At 34.7% G+C, this 14952-nt stretch overlaps 1 protein-coding gene across 3 annotated transcripts in view; it reads right to left on the reverse strand.

Annotated features, from left to right (window-relative positions):
• Window positions 1–14952, reverse strand: part of CSMD1 (CUB and Sushi multiple domains 1) — a 994481-nt gene that overhangs the window by 58449 nt on the left and 921080 nt on the right. For all 3 annotated transcript variants that reach the window (XM_048936946.1, XM_048936944.1, XM_048936947.1), the window contains 2 exons: window positions 7762–7950; window positions 3855–4040 (listed from right to left, as the gene is read on the reverse strand). In XM_048936946.1, the coding sequence (XP_048792903.1) occupies window positions 3855–4040; window positions 7762–7950 (375 nt within the window). The remainder of the gene's footprint in view (window positions 1–3854; window positions 4041–7761; window positions 7951–14952) is intronic.

Raw genomic sequence — 14952 nt, forward strand, 5'->3', positions numbered from 1 at the left:
AAATGATATGTAAATATTACCATCCCGCCACTACATTTCTTAACAGAATATATGTCTTACCATACTGGCAGAACTCTTTTAATGAAAAACTGAGTGTATTGTGTGCATTTTTGAAATACAAGTTTTAGGAAAAAATAATGAATATTATACAGTGAACACTGCAAATGAGCAAAAATGTATAGTGCAGTTTCATTTAGAGATGCACTGGAACAGTGATAGTCATGCTCTAACTTGATTTATTTAAACATTTCAGAGACAAAAAAGGCTTCAGGGATGTAAAGAAAAAGCAAATATTACTAAGTAATTTTTGCAAAAAAAAATTTTTTTCTTTCCATGCCATTCACTTTACGCAAGCTCTACTATTGTTATAAAAGCTGTCAATGCAGTCAAATGCTATTTAGTCTACAATCACATACTGTGGACATTCAGGAAAATTATTACATTACAGTTAGAGCATTTGAAAAAATATAATAAAAACATTTATATGCTTTCAGAATGATTCATCTAGTTCCAAACTTCCTGCTATAGGCAGGGACACCTTCCATTGGGACAGGATGTTCAAAGCCCGATCCAGCCTGGCCATGAACATTATGGCAGGTGTTACAAACATAGAATAGCATAAGGGATCGTATAAACTTCTTACAGATGCAAAGATGCACACTCTTTTTCCTAAGCATTTTTTATACAGAAATATATAGATAATACTGTTTTATATAAAGTACAAATCAGTAAACTTAATTACCAATTGAAATTGTAATTAAAACTGCTCATTTTAACATAATGATAATTTCCAGAAACTGGTAATTTTGAATTAGTGGAAAAGCAGAGAAGTTAATCTATAAATCCAGGCACATTTTCTACTCAAAGCATGAGCAAAATGGCCACTAATCAGAACAGTCACTACCAGAACAGCACAACTGACTAAAAAATATTATAACATTGTCTTTGCAACTACAATTTAAATGTAACAAAAACATTTTTAGTAATGTGCTCAGCTTTTAATTTGAACTCTTCATAACAATTAATTATTTATAGTTTTCTTATTCTGGTGAACAATCATGAACAATCACATTCAGCAATTGATATTTTCCTAGAATCTAAATACCGTAAGACTGACTTCTGCTCTTCCACTGAGTTGGTCTCAAAAATAAGTCTCTGCTTAGTATGGTTTAAATTCATAAGTACCAATAAATTAAGAAGACTGGACAAGCCCTGCACAAAAAGAAACAATACATCTGAATTTTGTGTTTCCATCTAGGTACTTCTCTGTTTCCATTTTACAGTCTTTCTGATTTGAAAGATCTCATTATATATTCTGCAGAAAGTGAGACATTAAAGAACTAAGCAAGAATAATTTTCACTAATTAGTCACAAATAAAATCTAAGAATCAAGCTGTTACAGACTATTTCTGCATAATAATAAGATGATATTATCTTATTCAAAGGTGTGGAATGAAATTTAATTCATGCTATTTTCCCTTTTTAACTTGTCACTGCAAGAATCAGCACTTGTATTTCCAGAGCAGCTGATGAAACAATAAACAAATAAAAAATTCCCAAATGATTGTTCTTTTCTTTAACCTTAGAAGGAAAGAAACCATTGATTTTCAAGATAATTTATATAAGAGTTACAAGTATATAAAAATGATTATGTGTAAGACAGCGTTTGTCAGCTGACTATATGTACAATTTAAAACCTTAGATTTGTAATTACACCCAACAACATTTCCTCTGTATTTGAGTACAAGCCAAATTATACTAGTTGCAGTAAAGGATATTAAAAGCATTTTGTGTGGCAAAGAGTAAGGAAAGAAATGTAAGCACCGATACTCATCTATAGTTAGAGACTCAAGTTACACAATTTATTCAAATTAGATATTTCTCCACTCTTTGGATGGAATGTTCTTTGGAACTGTGTGTCCCTCTTCTGCCTTTACCAGCAAAAAGACATTAAGACCTCAGAAGGAAGTTTTAGCAGATTTCTCACAGTGTCCTGTATTCATATAATAAGATACTATTTACATGGTCAGTCTCTAAGGAGGCCAGATTTAAAGTATTGCTTGAGAAAGGTTTTCAAATGGCTATACAGACACTCAGGCTTTATATTACCAGAGAAACATTATAAAACAAGCTGTACTATTTCAACCTTCATTTTAATAGACCTGGGGAAAAAATGAATTCATTTATTACCACTCACTTCTTTGTGCTGTGTTTTCTGCTCATCAGTCTCAGATGATTCTATCACTGGAGACTAAACAGATGTATACTTCTAATACCACAACTTTAAAGAAAGGTTATGAAGATTATCTAAGCTTTTAGGACCTTGCAGATAAGTAATCTTGAGTAACACACGCATGCCCTTGAAACCAATCCATATTGAAAATACTGACCGTATTTTAAGGTAGTTCACTAGTGTTTTTTACTTCAGCATTTGTCACTTTACTAAGTAATGGGAATATTTTACAAACTGAATAAACTTTTAGAAAAAAAAAAAAAAGTATTAAAATCACTTAGGACTTACAAATATTAAATTAACATTCATAATGTAGAAAGCTAAGCAAAACATTAGTAATTAAGCTCAGTTTATAGAATAGTCACTGTCTGGTAAGATTCAATAGTTGCTAAAACACTGGCTGCTGTTTTTGTCGGTTTTTTTTTCTTTTTTTTTTTTTTTTTTTTTTAATCCAAGTTAATTTGTTTCTTCCCTCCAGAAAACAATCTGCTGATATTTACGTTGATTAATTATTGAAGTTATGTACTTTATACCCTGTCAATTATTTTTTTCTAAGAGAATAAAGTGTAGTTCAATGTACAAGACTACTGCTTTCCCTCTCTGCACGGTTCTGAACACAGAACATGCTCATGTGATCACAGATGACTTCAAATAATCCTTCTTATGTACTCAGTGGAACTGCTTATTTAGGCACTGTCCTTCAAGAAGATGTAGATCAACTGGAGGTTGCCCAGAGAACAGTAATGAGAACCACCATTCCAAACCCAATGAAGAAACAACGAGAATGAATCACAACAAGACTGCTAACTCTATAGAAGAGTTGTCTGAATGTATTAGGTATAGATATCAGAGTGTTGAAATGAGCGGAGATGGGATTGCTTACGTGGAAAGAGGCCAGGGGCTGCCCTTGCCAAATACACTGATTTCTAGCTGATTCTGCAAAGGATCCACCACAGGACATAGCTGAATTCATCAGCAAATCTGGCAGCACCTCTGTGAAATGATTTTTAAGAGAAGAGGGGAATTTTTTGTTTTGAAAGAGTGAGAAACAGCAGTGCAAAAACCAGTCTGAGGAGAAAAAAAAAAAGAAGAGGTACTCCAGGATCTAAAGCAGAGAATCTCATGGGGAAGACCACGACAGAATGAGGATAGTGTTCACTGTTTTGAATCAGTGCAGACAGATGGAGGTTAACCCAGTGCATGAGATGTCATGTCCCATAGCAAAGGAACCTGCATTATACTTTGCAGTTCTGACTGAAAACAAAAAGAAAGACTGAAGAACTCTTACCCCGGTTAGTTGTTTACACTATCAGTGTTTCAAAAAGTTTCTACAATTGATGTTTGTAACTTTATACAATGAAGATGGAGAACATTAGCCATAGAGAGATTTTAAGACAGATGTATTGAAAATAAACTTTATTATTATAATTTATTATTGTTGTTGCTATTATTAAACACATTTAATAGGTCACTTCTATTCTACTACATGCTGAATGACTGATGATATGTTCCTGACTGACCAGTTCAGCAGATAGGTACACTTAAAATCAAAACTTAATCACAGAAGATATTCCTGAACCAGTTTAAGGGAAATATGCTTGAGAAACACATGCCTACTTACATTTGCAGACAGGTGGCCTCCCTTTGTTGCTCCATAATCCATCTTCTTGACACACTGCTGTTGCTTGTTGACTAGATTCTAGCTTGAAGCCCTCCTTACATTCATATATCAATCTACTGCCCAAAGTGAATTCATTACCTATAACTGAACCATTGCCAGGAGAATCAGGAATACCACAAGATACAGCTAGAAAGAAAGGAAGTAAAAGAAAAGGAAAGATAAAGGCATTTTCTCATATTGTGTTATTTTATGTATGTTTAATATTATCACAACACTGAAATAAATAATAGAGATTAGTAATTTTCACATAAACCATTCATAGCAACTACAATGATTTTCCCATGTTTATGACATTCCAATGAATGTAATAGTATTTGAAACTTTAATAAGTATTTTGAAATGTATCTCACATAGATGGACATTCTATAAATCATTGTTTTGATACTGGTTGTGTAAACACTGGCAGAAATTTCAACATGGACTACAGGCAGCGGCTGCTTTGATATTCCAAATAATTTTAACTTTCGTTGCTCCTTCAGAATTTTTCTACAGACAACTACTCATACTTTTAAACTTACATTTAATTTGTTTTCTACTCAGTGACGTTTGAGTAGCATCTAGGTGCAGTTTTTTTTTGTTTTTTTTTTGCTTATTCATGATTATTTTTCTTAGATATATATTTTAGCACAGTGTGATATGTTTCATTTAACAGTATCTCACAATATACAATCCTGGTGTGGAATATAATTAGAAAAAATTAATTCCAGTCACTTCTATGAAAAGTCCCCAAGGCAGGATTTCCTTTTGTGAAACATCTCTGCTCCCTTGATTCTGATAATGAAAAGAAGAAAGGCAACCCTTTGTTACCCCTATTCTTTTTAAAGCTATGTGCCTTGTGGCACTTCTAAGGGGAAATTCATAGTATCATTAGCTCTGAAAGAATATTTTCTGTGAAATGGCAACTTGTAGTTAAGGACATATCACAATATTCGAATGAATCTATTTAAAGGTATCATGAAAAAACAAGATTTCTGTGTACATAATCATTACCTTGACTGTGGCACACAGTGTATTGTTCTTCAGTAAATACACTGAATAAAACACAGCTTTAAAGATTTTTTTCCTAAATATTTATCAATAAAAGGAGTTGTTTTGAAAATTAAAATGTCTGTTACATACACAGGCAATTTTAAAGAGCAATTCAACATTTTAGCAGTTAAAATGCCCTATAGGTAATTTTCTCCCATCCTGCTGTTACTGTTTTTTTTTGTTTATTTGCTCTTAATAAAATCTGTATTCTAAAAGAAGAAATGACAGACTTTGTCTGAAATCTGTTAGAGATGAAAATAAATATTTAGAAAAAAGGAATTTGATTTTTCTTACCATCTACCCACTTTGATGTAAATGATTAATTTCACAACACATTGTCATGGCACCATAAACAAAGTCTAAAATTTGTTTTCAATATTCCAAAGTTGTCACATTTGATGCATTTAAATTAATCACAACACAGTGCTTTGCATATAATTATAATAAGAAGAGGTAAGCATTATAAAATGATGAATGGTTAGTTCATTTCCCTTGTTTGCCTCCATCTGGAATCTGTCAAATTTCTAATAGAAATAGAACTGAAGGAACAGAACAAAATAAGCTGCTTCCTTTGTAACACAGTTATCTTAGCACTTTTTGCATTCTAAACAGGACTGCTCTTCTCAAAATTGAGTATTTCTCTCTCAAGTGGTAAGAGCTGACCCCCCTGCCACTAGAAACAGTAGAAGCAGGACAGAGAATGGATGGAAATGTGATAAGTAAGGGTTTCTAGAGACCCACTTTCTACTTTTAATGATGTTAGAGAAAGTGGAAAAGCAGAGGGGTAAAGGCAAGTCCTGCTGCGTCTGGGTACAAGCCTTTCTATTAGTAGTTGTTCCCCCAGATCTGATCACAATAGTAGTGACCATGGCTTTTCATGGCTCTGATGCATTTAAAATAAGAGTCTGTTTTAATTCTGCATCTACTCCCCTAATGACTAACTTGACTGCTCACCTCCAACTAGAACACTCTTGAGCCTTAGTCACGTAAGTAGAATTCTACACTTACAAAATGTTTATTTCCCTGCTGAACTGACAGAAAGCTAAACTGTCAATCCTTCTTACTACCTCATAACCTAACCATAACTACATCAACCTAATCACATTGTACATCAACCAGAATAGCTCACAAAATTAGCTAGATTAATTACAACAGAGCTTAGGTAGATAGGGATTGACTTTGTTATTTTTCTCATTTTCTAGAGTTACTTGAGACATTCTTAGGTCTTCAAGACAAGACAGGTTCAGTGGATAACACAGGAGGTTGTGCCTTTTTGGAGCGGTAGCTGGAGAACAGGCAAAATACCTCTGGACACATCAAATGACACTAGACTTCTGTGTTTAAGCAAATTTATCAAAATCTTGGCTCATATACAGATGCTTGAACAGAATTGCATTCTCTACTTTCCAAACTTTCTGGCAAAGCTGTACAGATAGTCAGCATTCCAGGTTCTTTACTACAGTGTCCCTGAGCTTCCAGTTCCTCTACCCAGCTACTTAATCTAAATAGACTTTTCAGTAAACCCAAAAGCAGCATGTGTTCTTGAACGAATCTCACAAATCCCCCACACAGACTATTCCATGATTTTGTTACCTTCAGAAAGGTCAAATAGCGTCATATGCTATTAAATATTACAGGATTCCAGATTTCCTGGAGTCTGGAAACATGGACACACAGATATTGCTTGTAGCGCATTGGAAGTCTCAGCTGCTTTCTGGCCTGGTATGAGCAAAGCCCCATGGCCTCACCCACGCATGAAAATGCTTGTTCATCCTGAAGAAATACTTAGCGGCAAAATCACTCCATATAAAAAATGTCAACTGTACTCCTTCAAGTTCTCTAGTTTTAGCCAAGCAGAATACTCCAAACAGAGTAATAAACATCATATCAAGTGTCAAGTGGAAATACAGCTGATGCTGCTGTTAGAAATAGCAGAATTGTTCTTGCTAGGAAGCTTGCCAGAAACAAAAATATCTGTCTTGAAGGATACATGAATCACTTCAGTTAACATTCTACAAACTGAAAACAGGTTTTAATTAAAGAAGTTCTGACAAGCCTTATGTATAGATGTTACAGCCATCTGTTTATATAAATGAAATGATCTATAAGCAGGCAGAACTGAAAGCATTTTTTGAACAGGCAATATATGTATCACATGAATAGAATTGTCAGCCTTTCTCCTCTCCCCCGAAGTCTCGATCTTATTTGACCTACAACTCTTTAGACTCCAATAACTGTTCACCACTCACTGAGTAATCTGTGAAATAGTATTTGTAAGAAAAAAAAAGAACTGTGCTTATCTGCTTCATATTATTTTATGTTACTACTCTTGTCTATAATTTTTTACAAACATTAATGAGTTTTAAGAGATACCCAGAAAAGATAAAGTAGAAACCATCTATCTCCAGAACACAATAAAAACAAAACAAAATGACCCCCCCCCCAAAAAAAAAAAAAAAAAAAAAAAAAAAAAAAAAAAAAAAATTAGTTACGAATTTAAAGCACTACTGAAAATTACTGGATTTTTATGAAATCATAGAATCATCGAAGAATCATCAATCAAAATGTTCTGCTATACAACACAATGAGTATTCAAAATGAATTTTTCATTTGGGTGGGTTCTGATTCCATCAATCTAGTTGTTACTACTTCAGTTCAACTCGCCTTAAGAACGCAAGTTGATACACACTTGCATGAACTCCTGATGTCAATGTGTCTTTTGACACACAGTAGTATTTATAATGTTGGATCACTGTTCTGTGAAATATTACTTGCAATTAAATTATAGAAGCATGCTCAATAAGGAAACATATCTCACCTCGGCAGATTGGCACAGGAGAATCCCATTCATACATGCCATTTTGGTGACGTCTACATGTTGCATTATTCTGACCAATCATTCTATACCCAGGTTTGCAGTAATAATGAACTTTACTTCCAGCAGGACCACCTGTTTTATTTACAATTCCACCATTCCTCAAGGTAGGGTTTAGGCTGCAATAGGGAGCTAAATGCAAATAATAAGAAAATTAAAAAATATATACAAAATTTGCAAATTTCACATTACTTAAGACAAATATAAAGCAATAAAATTAGTATAAAATACATTAATCTTGGAATTCTTACTGTAGATTCAGAGTTCAGCTGAAGTATTCTGAAGTTTAGACACATAGGTAATACCTGCAAAATACTTCATGCTGTTTCACATTGGGAAGCTGCAACCAGGAAATATATGGTTTGTTCAGCAAGTCATTCAAACCTAGTAAACAATCTACTTTGAATACGATACATTTATAAATATAAAATTATTCATTGAGCAACTGAACATAAAAAATACTTTTAAACTTTTTATTAAAAGAACAACAGCACAGACACTTAGGTAAAAAAATATTTTTCTTAATATGATTAAAAAATTAAATATCAAAGTACAGCAGAAGAAATCAACAGATGCATTTTAAAATTTCTGTAAATTTTGTGCACAGATTTCCCACAGTTATTACAGAACAACTATTTTTTAGGTTTTGCTGTTGTCTTCTTTTTAAAATTTTTTTATTTTTCCAAAATAATCTAATACAGGCAAGTATAGCTTCTGAAATACAGAATTTACAGACATGAACCAGCAGTGTACGCTTGCAACTCGGAAGGTCAACTATATCCTGAGCTGCATTAAAAAGGGGTGGACAGCAGGGAGAGGGAGGTGATTGTCCCCCTCTACTCTGCTCTTGTGAGGCCCCATCTGCAGCACTGCATCCAGTCCTGGGGCCCCAGTACAGTAAGGATGTGGAGCTCTTGGAATGGCTCCAGAGGAGGGCCACTAAGATGATCAGAGGGCTGGAGCACCTCTCCTGTTGGGAAAGGTTGAGGGAAATGGGATTGTTTAGCTTGAAGAAGACTCCGGGGAGACCTCATTGTGGCCTTCCAGTACAGGAAAGGGAGCATGTAAACAGGAGGGAGAATGGCTGTTTACGTGGGTGGATAGTGATAGGACAAGGGGGAATGGTTTTAAACTGAGACAGGGGAGGTTTAGGTTAGATATTAGGAGGAAGTTCTTCACTCAGAGGGTGGTGACACACTGGAACAGGTTGCCCAAGGAGGTTGTGGATGCCCCATCCCTGGAGGCATTCAAGGCCAGGCTGGATGTGGCTCTGGGCAGCCTGGTCTAGTGGTTAGTGACTCTGCACATAGCAGGGGGGTTGAAAGTAGATGACCATTGTGGTCCTTTTCAATCCAGGCCACTCTATGATTCTATGACTTCTCAAACACTAATTAATTTTAAGTATCCCAGAAGAAAATTAGAATGATGAGGCCTAATCATAATTTTCCATTTGGACAATGGGAAACTATGCCAACAACAGCCTCTCAGTACTGCAATTCTAAACAGAAAATATTTGCTGTATGTTCTGTAACCTTAATGTTACATGCTGAAATGCAAGCTACAGTAATTTCATTTGCAGTAGTGTATTCTTGATACTTCGATAGTTTAAATCAGGCACATAAAATCAATCCCAATTTCTGAGCATTCTGTAATATAAATCATATATATTTGGGTAATTTATGCTTAAAGAATTTACTTAATGTAGCTCAGATCCATCTCCCTGGTCATATAAAAATCTTTGCCAATGACATTTTAAAGTATTGACAGTAGGTAGCTAGTATATCAGTAACAAATGATAATACTTAAAGCAGTGCCTGTTGACCTCATCCATGCAAAAGTCCTACCAAAACTCACAGGATTCTGTGCTATGGCAATGAAATAGAAACAGAAAAGGTTGATAGTCAAACAATAAGCCTAATTTTGTCTTACTATTTCTAAACTACATATATTCTGAAAAAAAGGAAAGCATTTGATTTTTTTTTAAATCTATTTCCTTCTTAATATACAGATAAGTATTTATTTGCACCTCCAACTGAACTCCCCTCAGAGTCCAGCATAAAGCATACAGAACATCTTCTAAGATTAGAAACTGACATACTAACTAAAGGACCACAGACAAGGTAATAAATAAAAAGTACCCAAAGATCTGGAGGGCAAACGAAATACTTGAAAAATGTCAGATTGAAAACTACAACCAGTGTCAGCTGAGTTCAAATTCTGAACTTAAACAGGATTCTCCGCAGCGTGCTCATAAAATACTGCAGTATTGTGTCAGAGGCCAAAAGGATAAAATGTTTTTCCTTCCAGCCAGTTTCTGAGAGAGGATCTTTCTTGGAACTTCAGGCTTAGGTGATAATAGCTGGTCATGGTTTTGTGATTTTTGGTTTTTGGTATTCCACATCATAACATCATGTGAGGCACTGGGAGTTTAACTGTTAATGCTCAAGTTCTGTGTATCTGTCCAGAAGAGAAGAATAACATTCCCAGGGGACTTTGCAGTCACAGAGAGGAGATATAATTCCTGGCAAGGTCACCTGATGCGTTTTTTTTCATCCGCTCTTCTTCATCCCCCTGCTGCTCAACCAGACTGCGCATCTCACCTCAGTGTTTTGGTGAGGCCTATCCACCTTTTGGACATTCTCTCCCTCATTATATTTGATTTATTAGTTTCAATTCTGATTATACTGTATTATAGTATGTTATCTCGCATTCCAATACTGTATTTAGTAAATTCGTTTGTCTCTCCTCAGATTGTAGCCACTGTTTTTAATTATTTTGGGGTCCCCTGTTCCCTTTTCCAGAGGCGCGGATTTTGCAAAATCCCTCCGCCCCGCTGGTCACGGAACTGGCCCAAACCAGCCCATAAACTATTGACATAGCTGTAGTGACATAAGATTGTACTCATTTAGGAATTATTTTTCCAAATGGCATAGCATCCACATTTTTTAAAGCTTCTTAAACACCAGTGGTTTTTGCAAGGCAACACGCAGAACATTTTCAGCTCACTTAAAATCGTAATGTCAATTTGCCACTTTCAACTGAAGACCAACATGGAAATAACTACACAACTGAAAAAACATCACTGATTTTGAATTTGCAGAACCATAGTTTTCCTTTCACGAGGAAATTTTCTTAGGATCTGAAACATATTACTGGAGCACTGAAATTTTTTTCAAAGCTGTTTACAGTTTTTTATCTAAGGGATGATCAATTAAAAAATTTCCAATTCAAATTTTTTTTTTTTTTTTTAAATTGGATGCCCATCTGTCCTAGTTGTTTTCATAAATCAGTCTTATAAGTAATAATAGAATCACAGAATGAAAGAATCATAGACTCACTGAATGGCTTGGGTGGGAAGGTACCTTAAAAGCCATCCAGTTTTGACCTATATGCCTTGAATAGTTGTCACACACTAAGACCTCAGTTATTTATTTTAACTCAATAATTTATTAACTCAATAACTTATTTTAGAAAAGGATGTTAATTCACAGATGTGTCGTTGATCATTAGTCTAATAAGTTACACTAAGAACAGACCTATTAGTTAAATGTTTTAAATATAGACTTAGCACTTAAATACTGCTCTATGTTTGAAATTATAAATCAACAAAAAGCCTTCCCTCAAATCTCATTACCTTTCTTTAGCTTATATCCTGTGTATTGACAAACTACTGTTCTAACTTTCAGTTTTTGTCTTTATTACCATTTTACCAAGAATCTTGCGTACTTCAGTGCTGCTACTGTTTTAACACCAATGATGCCGAAGTTTACCATCATTCTCACTTTATAGATAAGAAAATAGACATAGGGACTTAAGTGATTAGGTAAGGTCACAAAAACCAAATAAACCTCTTCCAATTTCTAAAATAGCTCCTTAATTAATGGACCAACCATTCCATACATTACTTGAGTTTAAAATATACAGAATGAGAAAGAAAAACAATACTCAACTAAGCAACAAAAAAGAGTTGGGATGTCATTCTAATTCTTCTGCAGTTTGTTTTTAAATCTGACATGTAAGCTGTACGAAAACAGCAATGTAAATTTGTAAAGATCAATTCCTTCTTTAGTGTTGAAGTTGTGAATGGATCTTCAAAAGAAACATCTAAATAGCCTTCTACTTATGGTATCGATTTTCTTATCACTGCTTTCAACAATTATAGATGATTCTGTTTATATTGCTCTAAATTCTAAGCCCTATATGAACTTCCATTTTGTGACTTTTCTGCTGCACTTATTACAGCAAGCCACCGACAAAAATTTTAGAAACAGCAAAAGAAACAAAAGTCCAATAAACTTCTGCCACCTCTAACAAGCAACTGGAAAACGTAAAACCAAAACCAAGTCAATCAATGGCCTTTGCTTTTCAAGTAAAATGGATAGAAAATACCAACATTTGTTTAATCAGTACAAATATTAAAAAACAAGTAAAAATGAATGGTGAAGAATTCATTTTCTTGCAATAATACATGAGGCTACAATAACAGAATAAAGATAAAATAGGTATGTATGGTGGAGTTTTAATATATATACTGGCAGCTCACAATTTAACTAAGTAATCACTTGCCTTATTTATTCTTCAACAAAAAACAAAAGTTAAACAAAAGGCTGTATACATCATACAGGCAATGTAAATTTTCAAGGTAGCAAGTGAAGTGCCCTTCTCAATCACCATCTCTCTGGAAGGCGTGTCAAGTACTGTGCAGAAGTATAGGAATTATGACTGTAGTGTCCTTTCATTCATTCACCTCACTACAACTCAAAATAAATCACTGACCTCTTCATGTTTGTTTTTTTTTTTTACACTGCTTATGGTAGCTTGCTTATGTAGAGATCTGAATGTGAGCTTATAAATTAGTGAAGCAAAAAAAGTCCAATGGTTATGCAGGTAGCTTTCCAAGCCATTTTGCAGGTTCAACTCATGTAGAGTTTCCTAGAAAGTGCTCAGTAAGTTCCAATTTACACAATCATAGATTGTCCCCATTTATACTTAAATAACCTATTTTAGTAGAACCCAGCTTTGCCAGGAAGTCAACTTCCAGCACTATCAGAAAAAAAACCAAAAAACAAAAACCTATTTAAAAAAAAAAAAAAGTATTTTTTTGCAATTGCTTTCAGTGATTTTCTTATCAGATCTCTCTTTCAAAGAAAAAAAGAATTTCTTCCCTACAACTGCATAAAATGCTTCCTCTCCTTGTTAGTTCAATGTTGAAAAGTATTATATGGATTAAGGTTATGCTAATACCTCATTAATATGTCAAAGCCCTAAAAATAATACTCTTCTGCAGTAATAGTATAGCTCTTCTCTACTATTATTTAGCAAAAAGTTTGGAACTACAAGACAGAATACAGACAAGTAACTTTAGAGAAATAGCTTACACATGCAAGGTTGTATGCTAAAGTAAACACTGAACATTCTTCTGAAAATTCCTGCACTCTAAAGAACATTTATGACAGTAGTGCAATTTGCAAAATGTTGTGTACAAGCATAGCTGGAGAAAAAGGAGAGGGTTTTGGGGAGCAGTAATTCACTTAAATAGGTCCTTCATTACAAGAAAGCCTTCTGGCTCAGACACAGCTGCCATGGTATCAATAGCCTTTTTGGAATCTTGTATTTTTCCTTCCCTCATTAAGATTCAAATCCAATTGTTTATGCTGCCACTCACTATTACTCTTCTTTCATGATGATTGTTTTCATTGAATCTCATTTGAAACATACAGAAGTTTAAAGAATAAAAGCAGGCACTGGCTGCTACTGAGGCAGAAAATGCAAAACAGTTGTTTGTTCCTAAAACATTGCCATAAGGATTACATATTTCTCTTCATTTCCCAAACATTATTATTAGCTGTGGCTAGTGCCATAATAATTGATGAACTAAGCACAGAAAAAAGTGGGTTTTTTTTTTTTTTTTTTTTTTTACACATAAAGGTATAAAATAATTTCTCATTCGTTAAAAATCACAGAATTCGATATTTACAAAATAAATTCATGACGTGATCTCTATTCTTGTAACACTTGTATTAGTTTCTCACAGTAAATTCATAATAGAAGGCTCACTCCCCACAAAACTTGCATTCAGTCCCCTCACCAGCTTTATTGCCCTTCTCTGGACACACTCCAGGGCCTCAGTGTCTTTCTTGTATGAGGGGCCCAAATATGAACACAGTACTCAAAGTGTGTCCTCACCAGGGCTGAGTACAGAAGACTGATCATTTCCTTGCTCCTGCTGGGAACACTATTTCTGATACAAGCCAAGATGCCATTGGCCTTCTTGGACACCTGGGTACACTGCTGTCTCACGTTCAGCCAAGCATCAACCAGTGTGCTTGAAAACAACTTCCTTTCCCCCAGTCCCTCAGTTTTAGTTTGTCTTTCATAATACTCCAAATGCTTCTTGCAAGACGAAGATAAAGCTTTCTATAACTAGTCCTTTTTCTCTGACCATTTACTAACTGTTCATAGTCCTCAAGTTCACAGAATCACAGAATTGCAGGGGTTGGGAGGCACCTCAAGATATCAACTCCAACTCCTCTGCTAAAGCAGGTTCTCTACAATAGGCTACACAAGTTCCCAGAATAATAAACATGTTTATGGTCTTAGCTCAGCTTGCTTCTTTCAGCAGCAGGAGGAACTTTCCAGAGATGAGGTTGAAAGTGTATGGATAATAGAGGACAGGAGAGAATTATGTACAAATCATCTCCCTATATAGTGTGCCATTTAGCATTTATTTAGCATGCCTGAATGGGATATATTTGGTACTTGGAAAAATATAAAATATTCATAGCATTCTTCTCTTTACTTAATTTATATGGACAATTTTTAGCCACCAAATTAACACCCACTCACACATTGTTAATCAAGTCTAAACACAGAAAAAAGCAAATGTTAACAACAGAGAGAGAGTAATTATCACCTCTCTCTCTCTCACACACTATTTACATCATGTTAAGTGATGACTAAACCAAGCCTCCCAGGAGCAGTGTCTTCAATGGGTATGTGTGACGTTAAAAAAAGATGCAAGCAGAATAAGAGCAAGTATCTCTACATATAGATTGTAACCACAGAATCACAGAAGTCGGAAGGTATCTCTAGAGACCACTTAGTCCAGCTGCTGCTAAAGCAGGTTCCCTGAAG

Source organism: Lagopus muta, chromosome 2 (genome assembly GCF_023343835.1).
Source record: "Lagopus muta isolate bLagMut1 chromosome 2, bLagMut1 primary, whole genome shotgun sequence".
In the NCBI taxonomy this organism is placed as follows: domain Eukaryota; kingdom Metazoa; phylum Chordata; class Aves; order Galliformes; family Phasianidae; genus Lagopus; species Lagopus muta.